The sequence below is a fragment of the Bombus affinis genome, chromosome 1 (assembly GCF_024516045.1).
Source record: "Bombus affinis isolate iyBomAffi1 chromosome 1, iyBomAffi1.2, whole genome shotgun sequence".
NCBI classification, from domain to species: domain Eukaryota; kingdom Metazoa; phylum Arthropoda; class Insecta; order Hymenoptera; family Apidae; genus Bombus; species Bombus affinis.
This window is the reverse complement of record NC_066344.1, coordinates 5,290,373-5,308,009: the sequence shown is the minus strand read 5'-3', so window position 1 is coordinate 5,308,009 and position 17,637 is coordinate 5,290,373. Positions and strand designations below refer to the sequence as shown.

At 32.9% G+C, this 17,637-nt stretch overlaps 1 protein-coding gene across 1 annotated transcript in view; it reads left to right on the top strand.

Annotated features, from left to right (window-relative positions):
• Positions 1–17,637, top strand: part of LOC126915413 (uncharacterized) — a 32,528-nt gene that overhangs the window by 6,880 nt on the left and 8,011 nt on the right. The window contains exons 2-3 of the mRNA XM_050720088.1: positions 6,783–6,950; positions 16,665–16,924. Coding sequence (XP_050576045.1) covers positions 6,783–6,950; positions 16,665–16,924 — 428 coding nt within the window. The remainder of the gene's footprint in view (positions 1–6,782; positions 6,951–16,664; positions 16,925–17,637) is intronic.

The window sequence follows — 17,637 nt, the reverse complement described above, 5'->3', positions numbered from 1 at the left end:
TTTTTATTAAATACTACAAAAGCTTCCTTTTAAAAATTTCAATTAAAATCCTTATCTCACAACTTATTAACTAACACGAAGGAAGCCAAAGGAAGAGAAAGTAAAACGTTGATTATGTAGGTTATTCAGTAACAACAACTGAAGCTTTCTTTGCGTTCTAATTTAAACGAAGCCAGAACAATGAGAACAAATTCAATAATTGGAAATCCACGAGCATAGCGGCAACAGCTTTTCATCGAAACGTATGAGTAAACAGAACGGGAATTGTTGAACTACTCGGTTCTGTGATTTGTTTCTATCTGTCCAAGCCGTGGATGAAATTCGTGCACGTTGAATAACCGGGCTGTGCAACGCATGGTAACACAACACGTGCAGATTGGATCGCGTGTCGTTCATCTCCCGTCCTTCGTGAACGTAACCGTGGACACGCGAAATTGTGTTTATCATTAGCACGAGCAGAATTATTCTTTTATAAGATTAACGATGAAATACTGCGGGCCGTTGCCGCCAGCCGGCCTATCGCGAACATAAACTAACTCCATTTTCGAAAATTTGTTATTCTTGCCTAGGAATGCACAGTTTTCTAAGTTTTTTGTTCAGACAAAGGCGTAAATATTTGTGAGAATGGGATATTTAGTAATTGCAGTGGAGTTTATTGTGTTCTTGTTAAACATAGGTATCGTTCGTTATCAAAAACAAGGAAATTGTACGACGTATGATTTAGACAATTTCGAAAGATTATACGATAGGTATGTATTGCGTTACGTCTTTTGTAGTTTAGATTGTAGAAACATTGTCTACGTGGTTTCATTCGTGAAATACGTTTTTATATTGCAACAGATACTATCGTGCTATTTTGCAATGTCAAAATTGTAGAGTATCGAACAAATGTTGTACGTTCGCTGTTTTAAATTATCATAAAATAAAGTCATGCTTCTATAAGATCAAAGTATATATACTTCTCGTTAGATCATTTGGTTTTTCTTTCTAAGCAAAGCAATTCTGAACCACCAAAAGATTTCCTAAAAATTTAATAATATCAGATAATAAAATAAAGTAGAATTAAAGTTCTAATAAAAAGTACCACGAACCATATAATGTGCGAAACAATTTTCTGGCAAGAATCGTGTATGTTGCCATTTTCTTCTGGACCGCTATTTGCTCTTAGTCTTCAAATATAGAATATTATAAACTATTCACCATACGAAAAGATTCCCGAAATATTAGAAGAGAAAAAAAATATATTGCCAAAAATCACTGCAACTTTTAATCGAATTATTAATCCCTCGAGCTATTCAATTTTAATTCTAGATCAAAAAGTGCGAAAACTCGCTTATTACACGAAATAATTCCATAGAAATAAAAAGAGGAATTAAAAAAGATATCGTTAAATCGCTGTAACTTCAAAATTGTCCCCAGATCAAATAACCGAGTACGAACCGAGTTATATATTTCCACTTTCAGACTATTCTATTTTAATTTTTCACTCAAACGTACCAAAATCCTCTTATCGTACAAAAAATCGATTCTCTAGAACTCAAAAATATATATGTGTGTGTGCGTGTGTGTGTGTTTTCTTATATATCTTTCAAAAATGAAGAATTGCAGTCGAACAAATCTCTTTAAGGATGACCTTAAAAATAGAGGTTCCAAGCATACTGACATCGATTCAGACACAAAAATGGATCGGTTAAATCATCGGTGAAGATGGCAAGTCGATGTTTACAAGTCGAAACGTTCTCTTGAGCGTGCTAATTTCAACGCAACCGGTCGATTCCAAAAGGAAATCAAGGAGGACGCCAAAAACGGGACTGCAATAGTTTTCTAGCCGTGCAGCTGCACCCGGTGCAAGCTCTGCTGTTCGATAACCGAGGTGCAACGGCCGTCGGCCCCAAGAACGTATCTAGGCCACCGGCACCAGCATTTCCACCACCACCACCGGCACCACCATCAATATCATTGCTACTGCTACAACCATCGCGAACCATCGTATATTAATACTACAACATTGTTGTTGTTGCTGTTCATTACATATACACGAGACGCTATTGAATTAAGGAATCGCGTTTCCCTGGATGATCAAGAGAAGCGAATTGAACACGAAGGAAAAGATAATCAAGAGGCTCGCTGAGAAAAGAGGTACAAGTGCATTTTTACAAGAGTAAGATAAGTATAAGAAAGGATATATAAGATTCATGCTTATCTCGAGGATTTTGCTATAAATTTTTCGACTCTTCTTCGTGAGCATACATAAAAATGAGATTTTTCCATTCGTATCACTTGTTTTCCGAACTCTCGGTTATCGTGTTCATTTGTCGTTATGTTGCATTATATGATCTTGACGATTTAATATTATTAGTAGACTATTCGTTGACTATCACGAGAAAGAGTACAGAACAAAGATTACGTGGTTTTATGCTGAGACTAAAATATCAAAATTTCAAAGGTTACTTCGATATTTTTGTTTAATGGAACATGCTGTGTTACTTTGCGGGAAATAAAGGGACATTTTTAAATCGGGATTTTGAAAATCATTGAACATTATTGAAGACGAAATTACGAGAATCTTTTCCACGTGAATGCCACGTAATTTCCTTAAAATTTCGAGAACAATCAAAACTATTCGTATTGTCTTAAAATTAATAGATTAATTATAAATTGCTTTTGGAACTTTCTGGTGTTTTTGACACATAACGTGGCAAATGCATGGCGTTGAAGACATTGTTTGAGAACGAAGAAAGGATATTTTAAATACTTTAAAACAAAGGAATTGGTATTTGTACCGATAAGAAATATTTCTCATTTAAGGCAAATGTAGATTTCCAGTGTGATATGAGAGAATTGAAAAAAATATCGTGGATGTCGAAATATTGAATATTTTGATTAAATGTAAAAAGATTTAAGTAGCAATTATCATATGGCGCATTGTAAATACGGTTACTACTATCTCTACCAGGGACTTGACTATATTACCGCCGTTAATCGATGTGAAAGGTCACTACTATTTTTTATCAAACGTATGCACTTTAATAAATATTACGGGGCCAAAGTTACGGGTGTTTTACAAAAATAATGTTACATGAATTACATGAACCTATTTCAAATTTGACAAATAAAACAAATTTCTAAAGTTACATCGTACCAATTTTGCTTTTGATTATATCTTAACATTAAATATAAATAATATTGCAATATGTAACTGAAAAAGGTCTATTCCACAATATCTAACTCAAAATATTTGCATCAATCTTTCAAAAAACATTCTATAGAAATCATGAAACGTTTCAATCTTCAAAATGATCATCAAGCAATGTCCTTTACCTCTTGGAATAAAGTTTTATATTATACCGACAAACGTTGGTTACAAAACGATATTTAAATGTTCTAAATTGAACAAAAAGAAAAATAAATGAATAAATAGAAACTATCCCAAAAGTAATACAACTTCAGCTTGCCCAAAAAGAGCAGTGCACTTCATCCAACACGATAAAACCAAGTCACCGTGTTACAAAATCCAGTGAAACTCGAGCAAATCCAATTTCCCTGTGTCAATCAGCAGCAAATGCATGATAAAAAGAAACTAAGCTTCGACTTGCACAGGAAGATTTCGAAAGGTGTGCCAAGGACGCGATCATTAGTTTCGCTGGAGACGCAGGCTTCAAGACACCACCGCCTTGTCATTGATCGTGGTGGAAAGACACAGAAAAAAAGAGTTACAAGAGCAAGAAGAATACAAAGTCTGAGAAGATCTTGAGTTTCCGTGATACATAGAGTGGATGGACAAGAGATTGCCACATGTTGAGCGAACAATAGGCTCGTCGCTGTACCGTGGAAATACAGCACGGTCGGCTCCTTTGTCGTGTAAACGTGCTAGAAAAAGGGATGTTCGCGGCGATCGGGGAATTAAAGCCAAGGACAGGCTGCAACCTATCTTTGAGATCGAACAACGAATAGGGGAGGGTCGCGTTATTGCCGTTTTATCGACAAGCCATGGCGGACTCTCGGAGGTTTCCCTTGTTTTCTCGGATTCAACCACATCATATACGACAGCTGGTAGTGCTGCTAGATATTGTGTGTTCGAGCAACGTAGAGTAAGGCCGGGAAAAGTTTCTGCGAGGACACCGGATCGGGACGATAACTCGAGGGACGAGACACCGCTACGAAGTCGATACGCAATTTCACGCCACGTACACTTGATTCTTTTTTCACGTATCGGGTGTTGCCAAAGTATATTTGGCATGTTTGCTCTGCTAACCACAGGATGGAGGATATGTTAACTCGTTACTTGGATTTCCAATTTGTTTCATTTCTGTCGGAAATGGTCCATATTATATTTATACTTAAAAGAATTGGAATCGATCTATCTTTATTAACTTATAATTTTATAATTATGAGATTTCTAGTTAAGGGATGATTAACGAGTTCTTTCTGTTTCGATCTTGCTTTAGTTCTCAGTCAAAAGGAGGTTTGTTATGTTTTTGTGGATATTTTTCGTATACAATTAGAATGAGAAATTACACGTATAAAAGATTAAGATTGCCAAGATATCCTCGTTTATTCAAGAGAAGGCTATCTTAATTCTATCCATTCTTCAGCTATATATGCATTTTTAATGCATTCGTCGCTGAGGCTGGTTGTTTTCTATAGAAAAGTATTAAATGCTTTATGCCAGAAACTTAGTCTAGTCAACTTTGTACATACTGTCATATATGTAAGCTACATATAGTTACATTTACATAAAAGTATACAAATTTAAAGAGAAGCTTATAATCTCAACGATACAATAAAACCACACTGCAGTTAAAAACTTCAGCACTTTAACAACTATCGTATATTTGTTTGTGTATAAAACATATTCGAATTAAGATATTTTTACAAAAAAGGATATTTTTATGAAAATGCTTGAAGCAACTGAATTGTCTTTGCGCTTATTTATATTCTGTCATATGTTCTTACTCGATAAACATAGTACAGTAATATGTAGTAATACGTTATGCGTGTGGGTTTTGTGTTTGTGACTTTTAAAGGCTAAAGTTAAAGACTTCATTTACTGATTTATCTTGATGCATATCTTGCGACTTATAGTTATAAGATCAGTTCAAAATTTACAACTTTCATTATAAGATCCATGTTATAAGAGTTCTCTTTTCTTTTTTATTATATGACAGTTAAAAGTTTTATACATTACGATGAAATTTAAGTGACAATAAGTTTACAACATATTTTTCCTTCTTTTGTGTATAAAGATGTTTCTTCTTAGAATAATGATTTAATAGAAAATTTTAGAATGGTTTAGATTCAACGCAATTAACTCAATGTATGCATAATACTTATCTATATACGAAACATTACTTTTGAAACGTAACTTTTTAAAAACTCTGGTCTTTATGCTAAGAATACTTAAACGCGAAAATTCTTTAAAATTTGCTATACTTTTATACGTATAACTTCTTCTTGTTAGTAAAACGATATATCTTCATATCCTACTTCTCAACTTTCAATGACTTCAAAGTAAACCATCTACTCACTCCTGCATTTATTATTCAAATTTATACAAAAATAAATATATCTGGAAAATGATTCGAAGCAAAGAGCTGAAATTATGTACAATGGTTTCAATTTGAATTTTAATGAGAATATACGACAAGATTAAAATTTAAGTATACTTAACTAAATCATAGCATGAAGAAAGAAATCATGCATGCATTTTTCTTTGCATCTTACTATGACATACTTCGCTCTGCATAATTTGAAGTAATGCCAGTATAAACTATATAGTAAACTATTTTGGTCAAACTTAAGCAAATTATAGTTATATAGTATGCGAACACTATCGTCAATTCGTAGTCATAATACCAAAATGTTACCAAAACGCATAAATTAATGGTAAATAATGAAAATGAATGTGTATCTTGTCTTCGATAATAAAAACTTAAAAAATATACCAATAATATATTAAAATTAGATATGCGATTCATTGATTAAATATTATTGCTAGAATTAGTCATGATAATCTCTTTATGAGTTCAAAAGAATCTTCTCTATCTGATTGATAGCTTAATAAATCAGAAAATATGATACTAAATTATTTTTCAAATAAAATTATGCCATAACGTTTACCACTTTAGCATTCACATAAGTCAATATTATTATTACACATCTTCTAAAACTAGATTTTATCGTGTCATTTTATAAATGTAGGTTTTTATACACTTATGGAAGATTTAAAGGTGAAAAAATGTACAGAATACGTACGATATACAATAATACATGAAATTTCCAAAGTATTCGTTATAATCTTCAACGGATAAAACGAATCTCTTCAGTTGCGATCATAAAGATGCAAATTTGCATAAAGATCCTCAGTCATCATAATATTTTACAAAATCCCTTCATTCGTCATTTACTAACTAAATTACATCCTATGTATACGAAAACAAGCGTACAAATAATTAAATATCGACAAACAGATTTGATTAAAATAGCAAAGAAAGCTGCCGCTACAAAGTGATGTTCGATAAAGTTTATTTTCAAATTATCAAACAGTTAGTTCAGAGTTTTCGCCACGCCTACCTTTCCCATCGACAGAAATTTAAATTGCAAAATTGTTCATTATTGATTGATTGCCTCTGCTTAGTACGATCTGCATTTGTATTTTCTTTTTTACCGTGTCAGCGTATTTTTTTTAAAAGAAGAATCGATATCCGGTTTATCGGATTTTTAATTAAATATCCAGGTATTACAGGAATAATGAATATTTTATTTATGGTGTCCTTTCAAAGATGATCACGGCGTTGCCAGTGCCCTCGGTGAAGGTCTTCCACAAAACTTACTATCAGGAAAAAGGATCCAGGATAGGGAACAGTCAACCTGGAAGTCCTTTGGCCGAGAATGAAGCAGTGCTAGCGCTAGTTGACAAAGAACCTCCGGAATATTACTTTTGTGGCAAGGTAAGAACCATTATATCGATAAACCATGAGTATTAGATATTTTTTTAATAAAAATAAACGTATTCACGTAGTATCATGGCTTAGAATACCATGCTTTTAGATACAGTGGCTACTAAAAGTATTTGTATTGTATTTGTAGATCATAGACGAAAAATATGACAAGCAGCTTTTAAATTCAATAATCAGCTTCATGTTACGAAAAATGTCCTTTTATTTACTTTTAATATCACGTATATATTTTTGCAACCTATTGGACACTTCAATAATAATTCGTTAGTTGATTGTTCGCAAAATTTCACAGATTACCTATTTTTAAGAAAGTTATATTTATAAAACTATCCAATTGGTCGAATTCACGAAATTAACAAAAACGAACTTGGGTTCTTCTCGTGTGCTCTTTATTTGTTATAGCGTTTACGTGTTATTTAAGTATGTACAAGTATTTGTACATTAAATTTCGTACTATTTAATAGTATTTTCATGTGACCACAAAAATTTGATACCATGAATGAAATGAAATTATATAGAAGAACTGGTAAGAAAACGCTTTATCGAAGAATAAGACTATGCGCAAATACTTTTGTACCCATTGTATTTTTGGAAATCTTTTTCCAAAGAAATTATAAAATTTTGTTGTATCGATCCTTTGCATGTGTATTTATTAGTGCTTGAAGAACATTTATCATTTTGTCACTTTCTTCGGGTAAGAATAATCTAAATTACATGAGTACCATTGCCATTATGTAGAACTTCTTTGAGGAAAAGTGTTCTCTCGGCTGACACGATTTCGGTCATTCTACTTATCTAAAAAGGGAAAATAAAAAACTCTTGATCACTGACAGCTAAAAAATTAGACGAAGAAAGTTAATAATGTTCTGAAGTGACATTTATCAAGCGTCTAAACATAATTCATAATCTCCTCAATTGCAAAAAGTTAATTTAGTACCTGCTGCATTTAATCGACAAAGATCGATTACTTTTAATCTTTTAAACGTACGAATCGTCAGAATGTTCTTCAGAAAAATGACTAATTAGCGAAGACGAATGCAAAGCTACTGTCGGTGATTCTCTGAAAACAAAAGGTACTTGCTACTCGAAACAATTAGACACAAAGTTTAAGGAGATAATTTTACACATGATTAGCGAAAAACTAAAAAGTCAGTGACTTTTTGAAAACAAGAGATATTTACGAAGTTATTGCATATAAAACTTAGTGCATAAAGAGGTAATTTTTGTGACAGTTTGCTAAAAGAAGGCGGAAACAAAGTCTCTGAAAACAAAAGATATCGATCGCGTTAGTTAAATATAGGAATTAGAAAGTTTCATAGTTAAAACTCAATCGATGGACAACAGTAAATGGTGTTTACTACGTAGTAAAGATCACAAGCAAAATTTCGAAGAACATCGTACCAACCGATAAATCAACAGAACTCAATTACAATTTTAATTAACTCTAAGAAGTCTTATCTTAGTACATTATGTATGTACATAGTTCTTCGTGTACATACGATCATTGTTTTCTTCCTTTGCTTCGCTCTTAGCTATTTTCAAGTGTAAATGCGATTTACGTACGTGTAATTGATATCGATGAAAGACGCGATGAATTTCCATAAAATGCTCTACACGCATCGGTTGCTCCGATTCAGGTTATTTATAATTTTTTAATCGATTTACGACGAACTATGGTACGGTTTCGAATTACGACGAATTTTAAACGAACTACGTAGCGTTCTTGGTATTGATGAAAACACGCATATACATAAGTAGTACGTAGTGACTCACGAAGGTAATTGAACACTTCCAGAAACCTTTTATAAATATACGTGTTATATATGTTATGGAAAACATTTCAAGATTCCATTAATATTGTAACGAGATACGTCTATTATAATTAATAATTTCATATGCATTTCGTCGAAGTCACAAAACTATGTACGCAGTTAATTATTCGTTATTAATAAACCACCCCATGATATATTTTAATACACCTATGGTTATCACTAGTTATATCTGAAGACAATAGGAAAAGGACGTAATTCTTCGTTGATTTTCTGATTTTAATGTTATTTGCTAGCTATTGTATAAAAGAATGTATTTTAAAATGAAATTATCGAAATGCGGATAATTAAGTGTACAATGAACATTTTTGTGAACGATCAATAATACTTACGTAATATTGGTATAATATCGTAAGCCTAATCTCATAACGTTCAATATCCTCGAGATGTACGTTTCCGATAAATATCTTGTAATTTTTATATACATTTGCGGACTATTTTCGAATTCTATCGATACAATGATTAATTATATCTCATTACAAACGTTGGAATGCAATTTTCCAAACGTTGCGTATAACGCAGACAACGTATTCATAAAAATGTTCTATGATAATTATTCGCGTAATTTTTATATTAAAGAAAAAACAGTGAAGCTTGTAAAATTCGTAGAAAAATGGAGGATGCGGTCAAAGGTCGTTTCTGATCAAATATAAGATTACGAAGAGAGACAAGGCACAAAATTAATGAATTCTGAGATCGCGGAGGCGTTGTGCACGATTTTCCTCGGAACGTTTAAAATATTATTGCTAATTAACTTTATTCGCTTCTCTGTCAAACTTGATTTTCCAACACTCGCATTCTACCACTGTCGGCAAAAACTTTTCAATCTAGTCAAGTGCTCTTACTATGGCCGAACGTGTTCAAGAAACGATCTCTAATACTCCTACTGTTGCTGACGCAACGTTTTATCTCCCTATCCAAATGTTCTGTACTTTTTCAACGTCGTCGCTCTGAGATGTTACGTACTGACGTAATATCCTCTTCGTAATTTCTTCTTTTACTTTTTCGAGAAAAGTTAAGCGTCTTATGTATATAGATATATTAACGGTAAAAGCAAATAAGCGTGTTTCGGTTTATTCTAAATGAATAGATACGTCAAACGAAGATTATACACTAATAGTATGACTTTTATGAACGAATAACGTGTTGCGAAAAATATATGTATACACACGGTGTATCCCAAAAATAACGGAACTTCCTAAAAATAAGAAAGCAGAGAAATCGTTTCGAGGAAAATTTTTTATTTTATTCGACTACTACTAAAACGTTGCGCGTCTTTTTGTGGTATCGCTTTGAGTATCGTAACGGCTCCCCTTCGTTGTTATTTGAAGCCGTGAGAAGAAAAAGTTGTTGCATCGCTGCATCTGATGAACAGGATGGGTGGTATGATATCTTAATTTGCTTGTTTTCAAGAAAAGCAATTACAGCCGCATTATCACGTAACAGAACCAGATTTTCCGACGCGTCAGCGAACTCTACCCTGACGTTGATTGTTATAACTCTTTAGCTAATTCTTCAGCTAATTCTGTTATAACTCTAAGCTTTAAATGACATTAATCGCCATAAGAATTTAACATGATGATAACAAAGGATGTATTTCTACGTGACAAAAGTTTCGTTATTGTTGTCGCCATTGGTTTTTTTCTAATCCTAAGAAATTCGATTATTTTGGGGCAGACTGTTTATAATACACGAGAATCGAATGATTCGTGTAATTTAACACGTGGGTGTTTCTGTTAAACGTTTTGATTCTCAAATGTTGTGTTCGTATATTTCATCGAACGAATAGCACAAATATACTTTTTGGAAATTACTTCATAATTCACAGTTTAAGCAAGGGAAGTTGTAAAATAAAATTAAGTAAACTAACCCAAATTATGGGAGTCACTTATTAATATAAATTAATAATTCGATTTGAAAATCATTGCTAACAAGCAGCACACAGAGACATTGATATATTCTCAATTATTAATTCAATAACAGCTGTACAAAATATTTGCAAAATTAAATAATTGTAAAATTTAAAAAGTTTTCAAAGTTTCTTCTATATGTATACTCAAAATTTTACTTATGCTTACACTTACTTATATAATACAGCATAAACCTTTGCCAAGAAGATTCCATTATATTTTTCCTGCAACAAATATCGATCGTATTGATAATTAAGATGAGTGCAAGCATTTCTATAACTCTCATCCTCTCCGCAAATGATTATTTCAAATATATAAATGCAACCGCAATGATAAAAGCAGTTCTAAAACTTTTGATTAGAAGCAACGAAGTAAATGCAACGAAACATCGCACACCATTTTCCAATAATTTACATTAATTTAAAATTCTTCGTTTAAATTCAGTTGCGGCACACGAAACTGAACAACTTCGGAATAATTTCATAGCTGCGAAACCGCGGTGTACTCTACGTTCGGAAAAAACCGATGTCAGGGAAAATTGTGCCGTATTCTTTATCAGATTTCATCGTCGCTCTTTATAAATAGAATTTCCGGGGCAAGTCCGGTTAAAAACGCGGCGGACGTGATCCCCGTGTAAACGCGTGAACCGAGCGGCGGCACGCGTACGAGAAGAAAATCCTCCGACACGGAGAAAAGAAATAAGAAAGGAGGCTACGAGCTTCGCTTATGAATTTCAAATGATTTCTACTTGAGATTTCAAAGGCAAATTACCTGTGAACGCGAAACTTTTGGCCGTTCAGAGGAATCCACGTATTCGGTGAGATTAACATTTTTTATTGCTCGTGAGAATCTGGGTCGAGAGAGGAATCGTCAATAAAAATTGAGAAATGCAAAAATGCAAGACGCGTAGTAGAATTTTTCCTGTATTTAGAAATAAATCTAGTACAGTGTGTAATTAAGACAAACTGCCTGCAAACACGAAACGTCAGGATGTGAAATTAGCGTTTTTGGTGTTAAGCTTGAGGAACTTGAACGAGATAATTCGAGATATATTAAGGAAAGACAAAATGAAAAGGATAAACGATTAATTCGTTTGATATTTAGAGTATTTAATATATGGAATAAGTATTAACGAAGAAAAATAACTTTTTAACAAATTGAGTAAATTATCATATAAAATTAGAATAATTACTAGTTGGGATATTTATTTAATTAATGGAAAAGAATAGAAATTCTTGTATAGTATTCTACGATAGACAGAATCGGTTAGCTTACGCAGGCAGAGGGTATACATCAAATTCATTGCACGTGATACGTACAAATATTTTTTCGAGTACCTCTTTACATTGCTTCTCTTTAGAACATTCCAGATGCATTTCAACTGCATTCATTTTGAAATAACTTTTTAATACATTTAATTAATGTATTTAAAAAATACTTGAATCCAAAGATCCATGCAATTTAAACTTTATATACAGAGATTCCAATTAGTATCAAATTATGTACGTATTATATTGCACGATATATATCACTTTTTGCATACAATTTGTTGTACCACGCGTTTAGTTGTATTGTATAAGAAAGTTGGAATTTAATATGTCAATTAGAGAACTACGATTCACTGACATATCCTTGGAAAATGCGATAGTAAGAAAGTGTTGCCTTCGACTTTGAAGCCTGAAACATTCGACACCTACTACTCAATAATGATAAAAACAACGATCGATATTACTTGTAGAAAGAAAGCAAGAAGAATCTAACATAATATAATATACGCTCACAACGCTATTTTCTACCAGACTCCAAAAGGTGAAGGTTGAAATAAGGAGTTAGTGCAAACGCAATCTATGGATTAGCCATGTATATAGATAAAATTTTTATTTCAGCCTTATCACCCTTATTTTATTCTCAAATTTCCTCTCTAATACAAGCTTATTTAAATTGGGTAATGATAACGTGCATACGTAAGAGAAAATATCGTTTAACTTTTGCTTCTGTTTTCTCCTTCTTCTTGTTCCTATCTTATTGAATTTATTAGATTGTCGGAAAAGTGTCTTTCTTTCGCAAACGTGTTTTTTACAACAGTGCACCTTCATACAAACGTGAAACCAAATCTGTGAAATGTCGCGGTGTTTTTATCTCAACGGAACAAAATGGATTGTACGCAATTCGGCAAAATAATATAAAACAAAAAGCATTGTGCGTCCATTATTTCCTCATAAAACGAAAGAAACTTTTCGCACAACCTAATAGTTTCGTATAAATTCTACGATAATTATTCATTGTTTTAAACAATCGCAAATTTTATGGTCCATAACGTTTGACATTTCGCTAACTTTGATCTTTTATTTTGGAATTTATATTGTGAAAGTTTTCTTTCTAAAATTTTTTAACGTTTACATTTAAATCGCGCAAAATTTTATTTGTCAAACAAATATCGTCGTATCTGTAAAACACAGAAAAAGCTCGCCAATTTTTTTCTGAACCGCGATACAAGCACGCTGTCAAACTACAATTTCGATTAAAAAATTTTTACAGATCGTACCCGTGCAAATTTTCCAAACACCTGCAGGGCTCATAGGACGACCACGTTTAGAGAGAGCTCTCTGAATCCCTTAAATTAGGCTTTAATTGCGAGTAATCTCATTTTATAAAATATCGATTAACAAATTCTCTGGCTGTTTCCTCGGGAACACCGTTTTCGCTATATTTCGCGGGATACCTGAAACTTCGTCCTACAAACGCGAGTTCTTTCCATCTTAATTTCATTATGAAACTTTACGGGACGCAGAACGAAGAGAAAAAGTAGCTCGGTGGAAATGTAGAATCTCCGTGAAAATTCTCCTTCAGTCAAACGGTGTTGATTCTGTTGCAACAGCCAGAGAACGATAATTCGATTACGGAACGACGAAAGTCTCTGGTCGACTCGGGGATGCGAACGGCTGCAAATTAATCACGATTTTTCCTTTGCATAATTTTTCCATGGAAAAATGGAAGCGCCACGTTTCTCCGTTGTAGCATAGCGAATTACCAGGACAGAAATTGAATATTTCCTGGACGCGGCGCGGCGTGCGGAAAATGACGTCATTGAAAACTCGTGGGCGTTCTGTTGAAGCGGCCCGTAACTACGCGATAAAGCACATAGAGTCCTGTTTGGAATTTATTTTCCCGCCTCTTACCGCACACCTCCTCCGCAGATAATTTTTATGAACATCCTTCCCCGATAATCGACACTAAATTTAGCTGTTCTTTTTTTACATCTAAACGACCATCTTCTTCTTCGTCGTCGTCGTCGTCGTCGTCGTTAATACAACTTTCGGGATAATAATAGGGCGATGAGATATGGAGTTGTTATCGTCGACACGGTGCTTTACGATGTGGATCCTATGACGTGTAGACACAGTGTTTGTTATTTTCGTTATTCTGGACGAAGGAAGTTGTTGTTGTTGTGAAATGATTAATGGACTTTTACGATAATAATTATACGTTTCCTGTCTTGTGATTCTTTTTCGCGTACATCGTGTGAATGGAGAGAAAGCGAAAGTGGGAATGTTAGGTTTAGATGATTGGAAGGTTCGAAAGAAACTTAATTTCGAACTGCTATGAATTATAACATTCGAAAAAATTGCAAATGTGATTCTGTCGTAATTTTGTTTGAATTCCTCAGACTAATAGGATAATAGTTCTATATAGATTGTTATAATTTTTCCGACATCGGAATATACAATTTCGTGATAAATGGAAAGAACTTTCATTTTCTACTTGAAAGATTATGATTAGTCTATTCTTTTTTCCGAGTTTGAGCGTATCATAGTCTACATTATTTCATTACTATGATTACTATTAGAAGAAAACATCTCAACAGGAGGCTCTTAACTTTTATTTCAGGCATAAGCTGCTTTCCTGTTGGGAAAACATTGAGAAAAATATGAAAGAAACGTTTTTAGTATACGTTATTTCCTGTTTCAATTTTCCAAACAAATCCAACATCAAAAGCAAGATCAGCTAGAGTAGGATCAAAGGCGAAGTCTCAGTTAAGATCGAATATAAATGTGTACGAGCTGTGAATTTATTAAATTTGGTTTTAAAAATTATTTTTTGACAGAAAAGACTAGAACTACGTTGACGAATGAAGATAAAATCAGTTAGATTTTCATGAATAACGAATAAGTTAAGGATAAATGAAATTAACAGATTTTTATTTTAAAAAATGATGGGTTTGAATAAATAGTTGAATTTTACCCACCACATGAGGAACATTATAGAGTTTTTGATGTTTCGCTGGTTAACGTCGCATGACGGTAACCTAAGTTTAAATCTGCTAGTTAGCAAAATGATGCAATTTGAGAAATTCATTAAAACCTTCAAGGTTCAGCCTTGATACTCGATATTATCTATGGATAGTGAGAGAGGAAATGCGAAGCTCGAATTTTCACTATTTCAATGCTAGAAATTGCTTCCCTTGGATGTTCGTCCGCCTTGAAAATTTGAAAGTAATCTCAGAAATCCTTGAATATGAAACGAAAACGCCCTAAACGAACCATCTAAATTTTCTGCGAATTTATTAACGAACTTTCCAATAATTACAACTGTTGTAATTTCAATATTCATATTCAATATATTTCAAATTTCATACGGATATTTTGAAAGCAGAATAATTAGCATATAATTAAAAAGAAAGGAAAAAACCGGAGAGCATTTCCTTTTCGTTGTCCCTATAATCTATAAAAAATATATATAAAATATATAAAAAAGTGCTCAAAGTTCTTTCGTTTATTTCTTATTTGAAACCATCTTTTCTTTCATCGTCCAAACATAGCGCAAATGCGCTCGCATGCTTAATAGATTATTCTATGCCATTTTAACGCTTTTCTCTGTTTCTTATGCTGTTAGCTGTCCGTTTAATTATTCCATCACGATCTAATTAATAATAGGTTTTTTAAACATGACGTCGCACGTCCAAGTTCTGGCGTTTCTTCTTCGTTTAACTTCTCAGTTGCAGGATATTTCAAGAATTCTATTTCTAATTAAGTCGATCCACTCCTGCGCAGCGTACTGGGAACAATGTTTGCTTTCGCGTAACTCTACATATAAAGGAAAATTCCTCACAAAGAGGAACCTTCAAAGTTAAAGCTTGCATTTAGCAAAGTAACTTGCTAACGGCAGCTGACACAACATTAAATAAACTATCTTTTAAACAATGAAACATTGTAGGAGAAGAACAAGCAAAGTACGCTTTCAAAGAACCGTACAAAGTGTGGAAAAAATTCTTTTATAAATGGAAAGTATAGATTTTTATTCTTTGAGAAATTTTGAAGATTACCTCTAAACTTGAAATTTAAAGTCGATGACATGTTCGCTTAGATCATGATGAAAACAGATATCCAAGCAGCACTGAAAGCGAAAATAAATCGAAGAAATTACAGAACGTCTAGACGGAGAAAAATTATTATTTCACAAGATAACAGTATCGTGATATAATTAAGGAAAAGAATAGTGTTCGAAATAACTAGAATTCTCAAAATATTGAAAATAGTTACTTGATTTTCATCAAAATAAAAAAATTATAATAATATATATAGAACATAAATTTTCTGTTTATAAATAATACAAATTTTATTAAAGAACGTACAGATCCAATTTCTACGACGATGTTCCACTTTATTAATTTAATTATTTTGATTCATTTCATTCCAATTACAACATTTCAATCAATTTAAATTCCATCAAATATTAACTCGTATAATTATTCTATTATTCGTATTAATTTCTCAATCTCTATATATCAATTATTCATTTAATTATTTATCAGTTATTGTCAATCTCATCTTTAAAAAGAAAGATTCTTGTTTCATAATATCGTTTATTTCATATACTCGTACTACTCATAGAATAATCTGATAAACTACGTATAGTATAAATTATGAAGCTGATTATTGATTGAGCCTTTTTCAATGTTTTCGAAGGTCAATTCTTTACACGTGGTAGTTGGATCACTGCTGTTGGGCGCAGTGGTGTTGGTGGTCGGTCTGGTACAACTTGCACCTGGTGCAGAAGCTGCACAAAACTCCACCGCCCTTATCGTCGTTGGATGCAGTTTGCTGGTGATTGGCGTGTTCCTCGCGCCTCTCAGAGCTTTGTGCATCAAGAAACAAAAGGCTGGTCAGAAGGATGGAACACATCAAAGAAGTGTTACTAGCATAGACATGCTTTTGGCCCAACACAGGTGAGTCCGGACGCAATGCAGATTATGTTTTGCGACTGAAATAATACAAACGACGACACGAGTATCATAAACGACTTGTTTAATCGCTCGTGAAATTTTTATTGTTTATCTTTTGCACTGTGTAATTGATTGAGAGAAAACATCGATACAATTTTCCTCTGTTGCTTAATTTACGAATAAATGTAGGAAAATTTGAATATTTCATTCCGTATAAAATTTAATGTAAATATTTGATTCATTTGATATATTTTAACATTGTTGTCTCGTCAAACGTAATGTAATCGGTTTAAAATCATAAAGAGATGGTTCTTTTTTTTAAATTAGGGAAATCTTGCAATAAATCGATGAAAATTATTAATATTAGATCTGTTGAAAAATTCTATTGTTTCTTATATTCCTATTTACTTACTCGTTTTAAAACTTATTCGTTAACTTGTGATACGATGACTATCATTGTATGAGATCTTATTTCATCTTTCTAGTGATTCGGTGACTTCATTCGCATAAGAATCTTTTATCTTTTTATTGAAATTACGTCATCTTCATTCTTTAAATATTTTTTATCCAGAAGATACTGTAAAGATCGAAGTAAATGAGGATCAGAAAGGATCAGATCAAGTCATTCTTTCCAAAACCGATTTAGAAATTTTCTATCGCGGCGCACACGCAATAACATTACCTTCTGGTATTCGTACAAAGTAGTATCATTATCT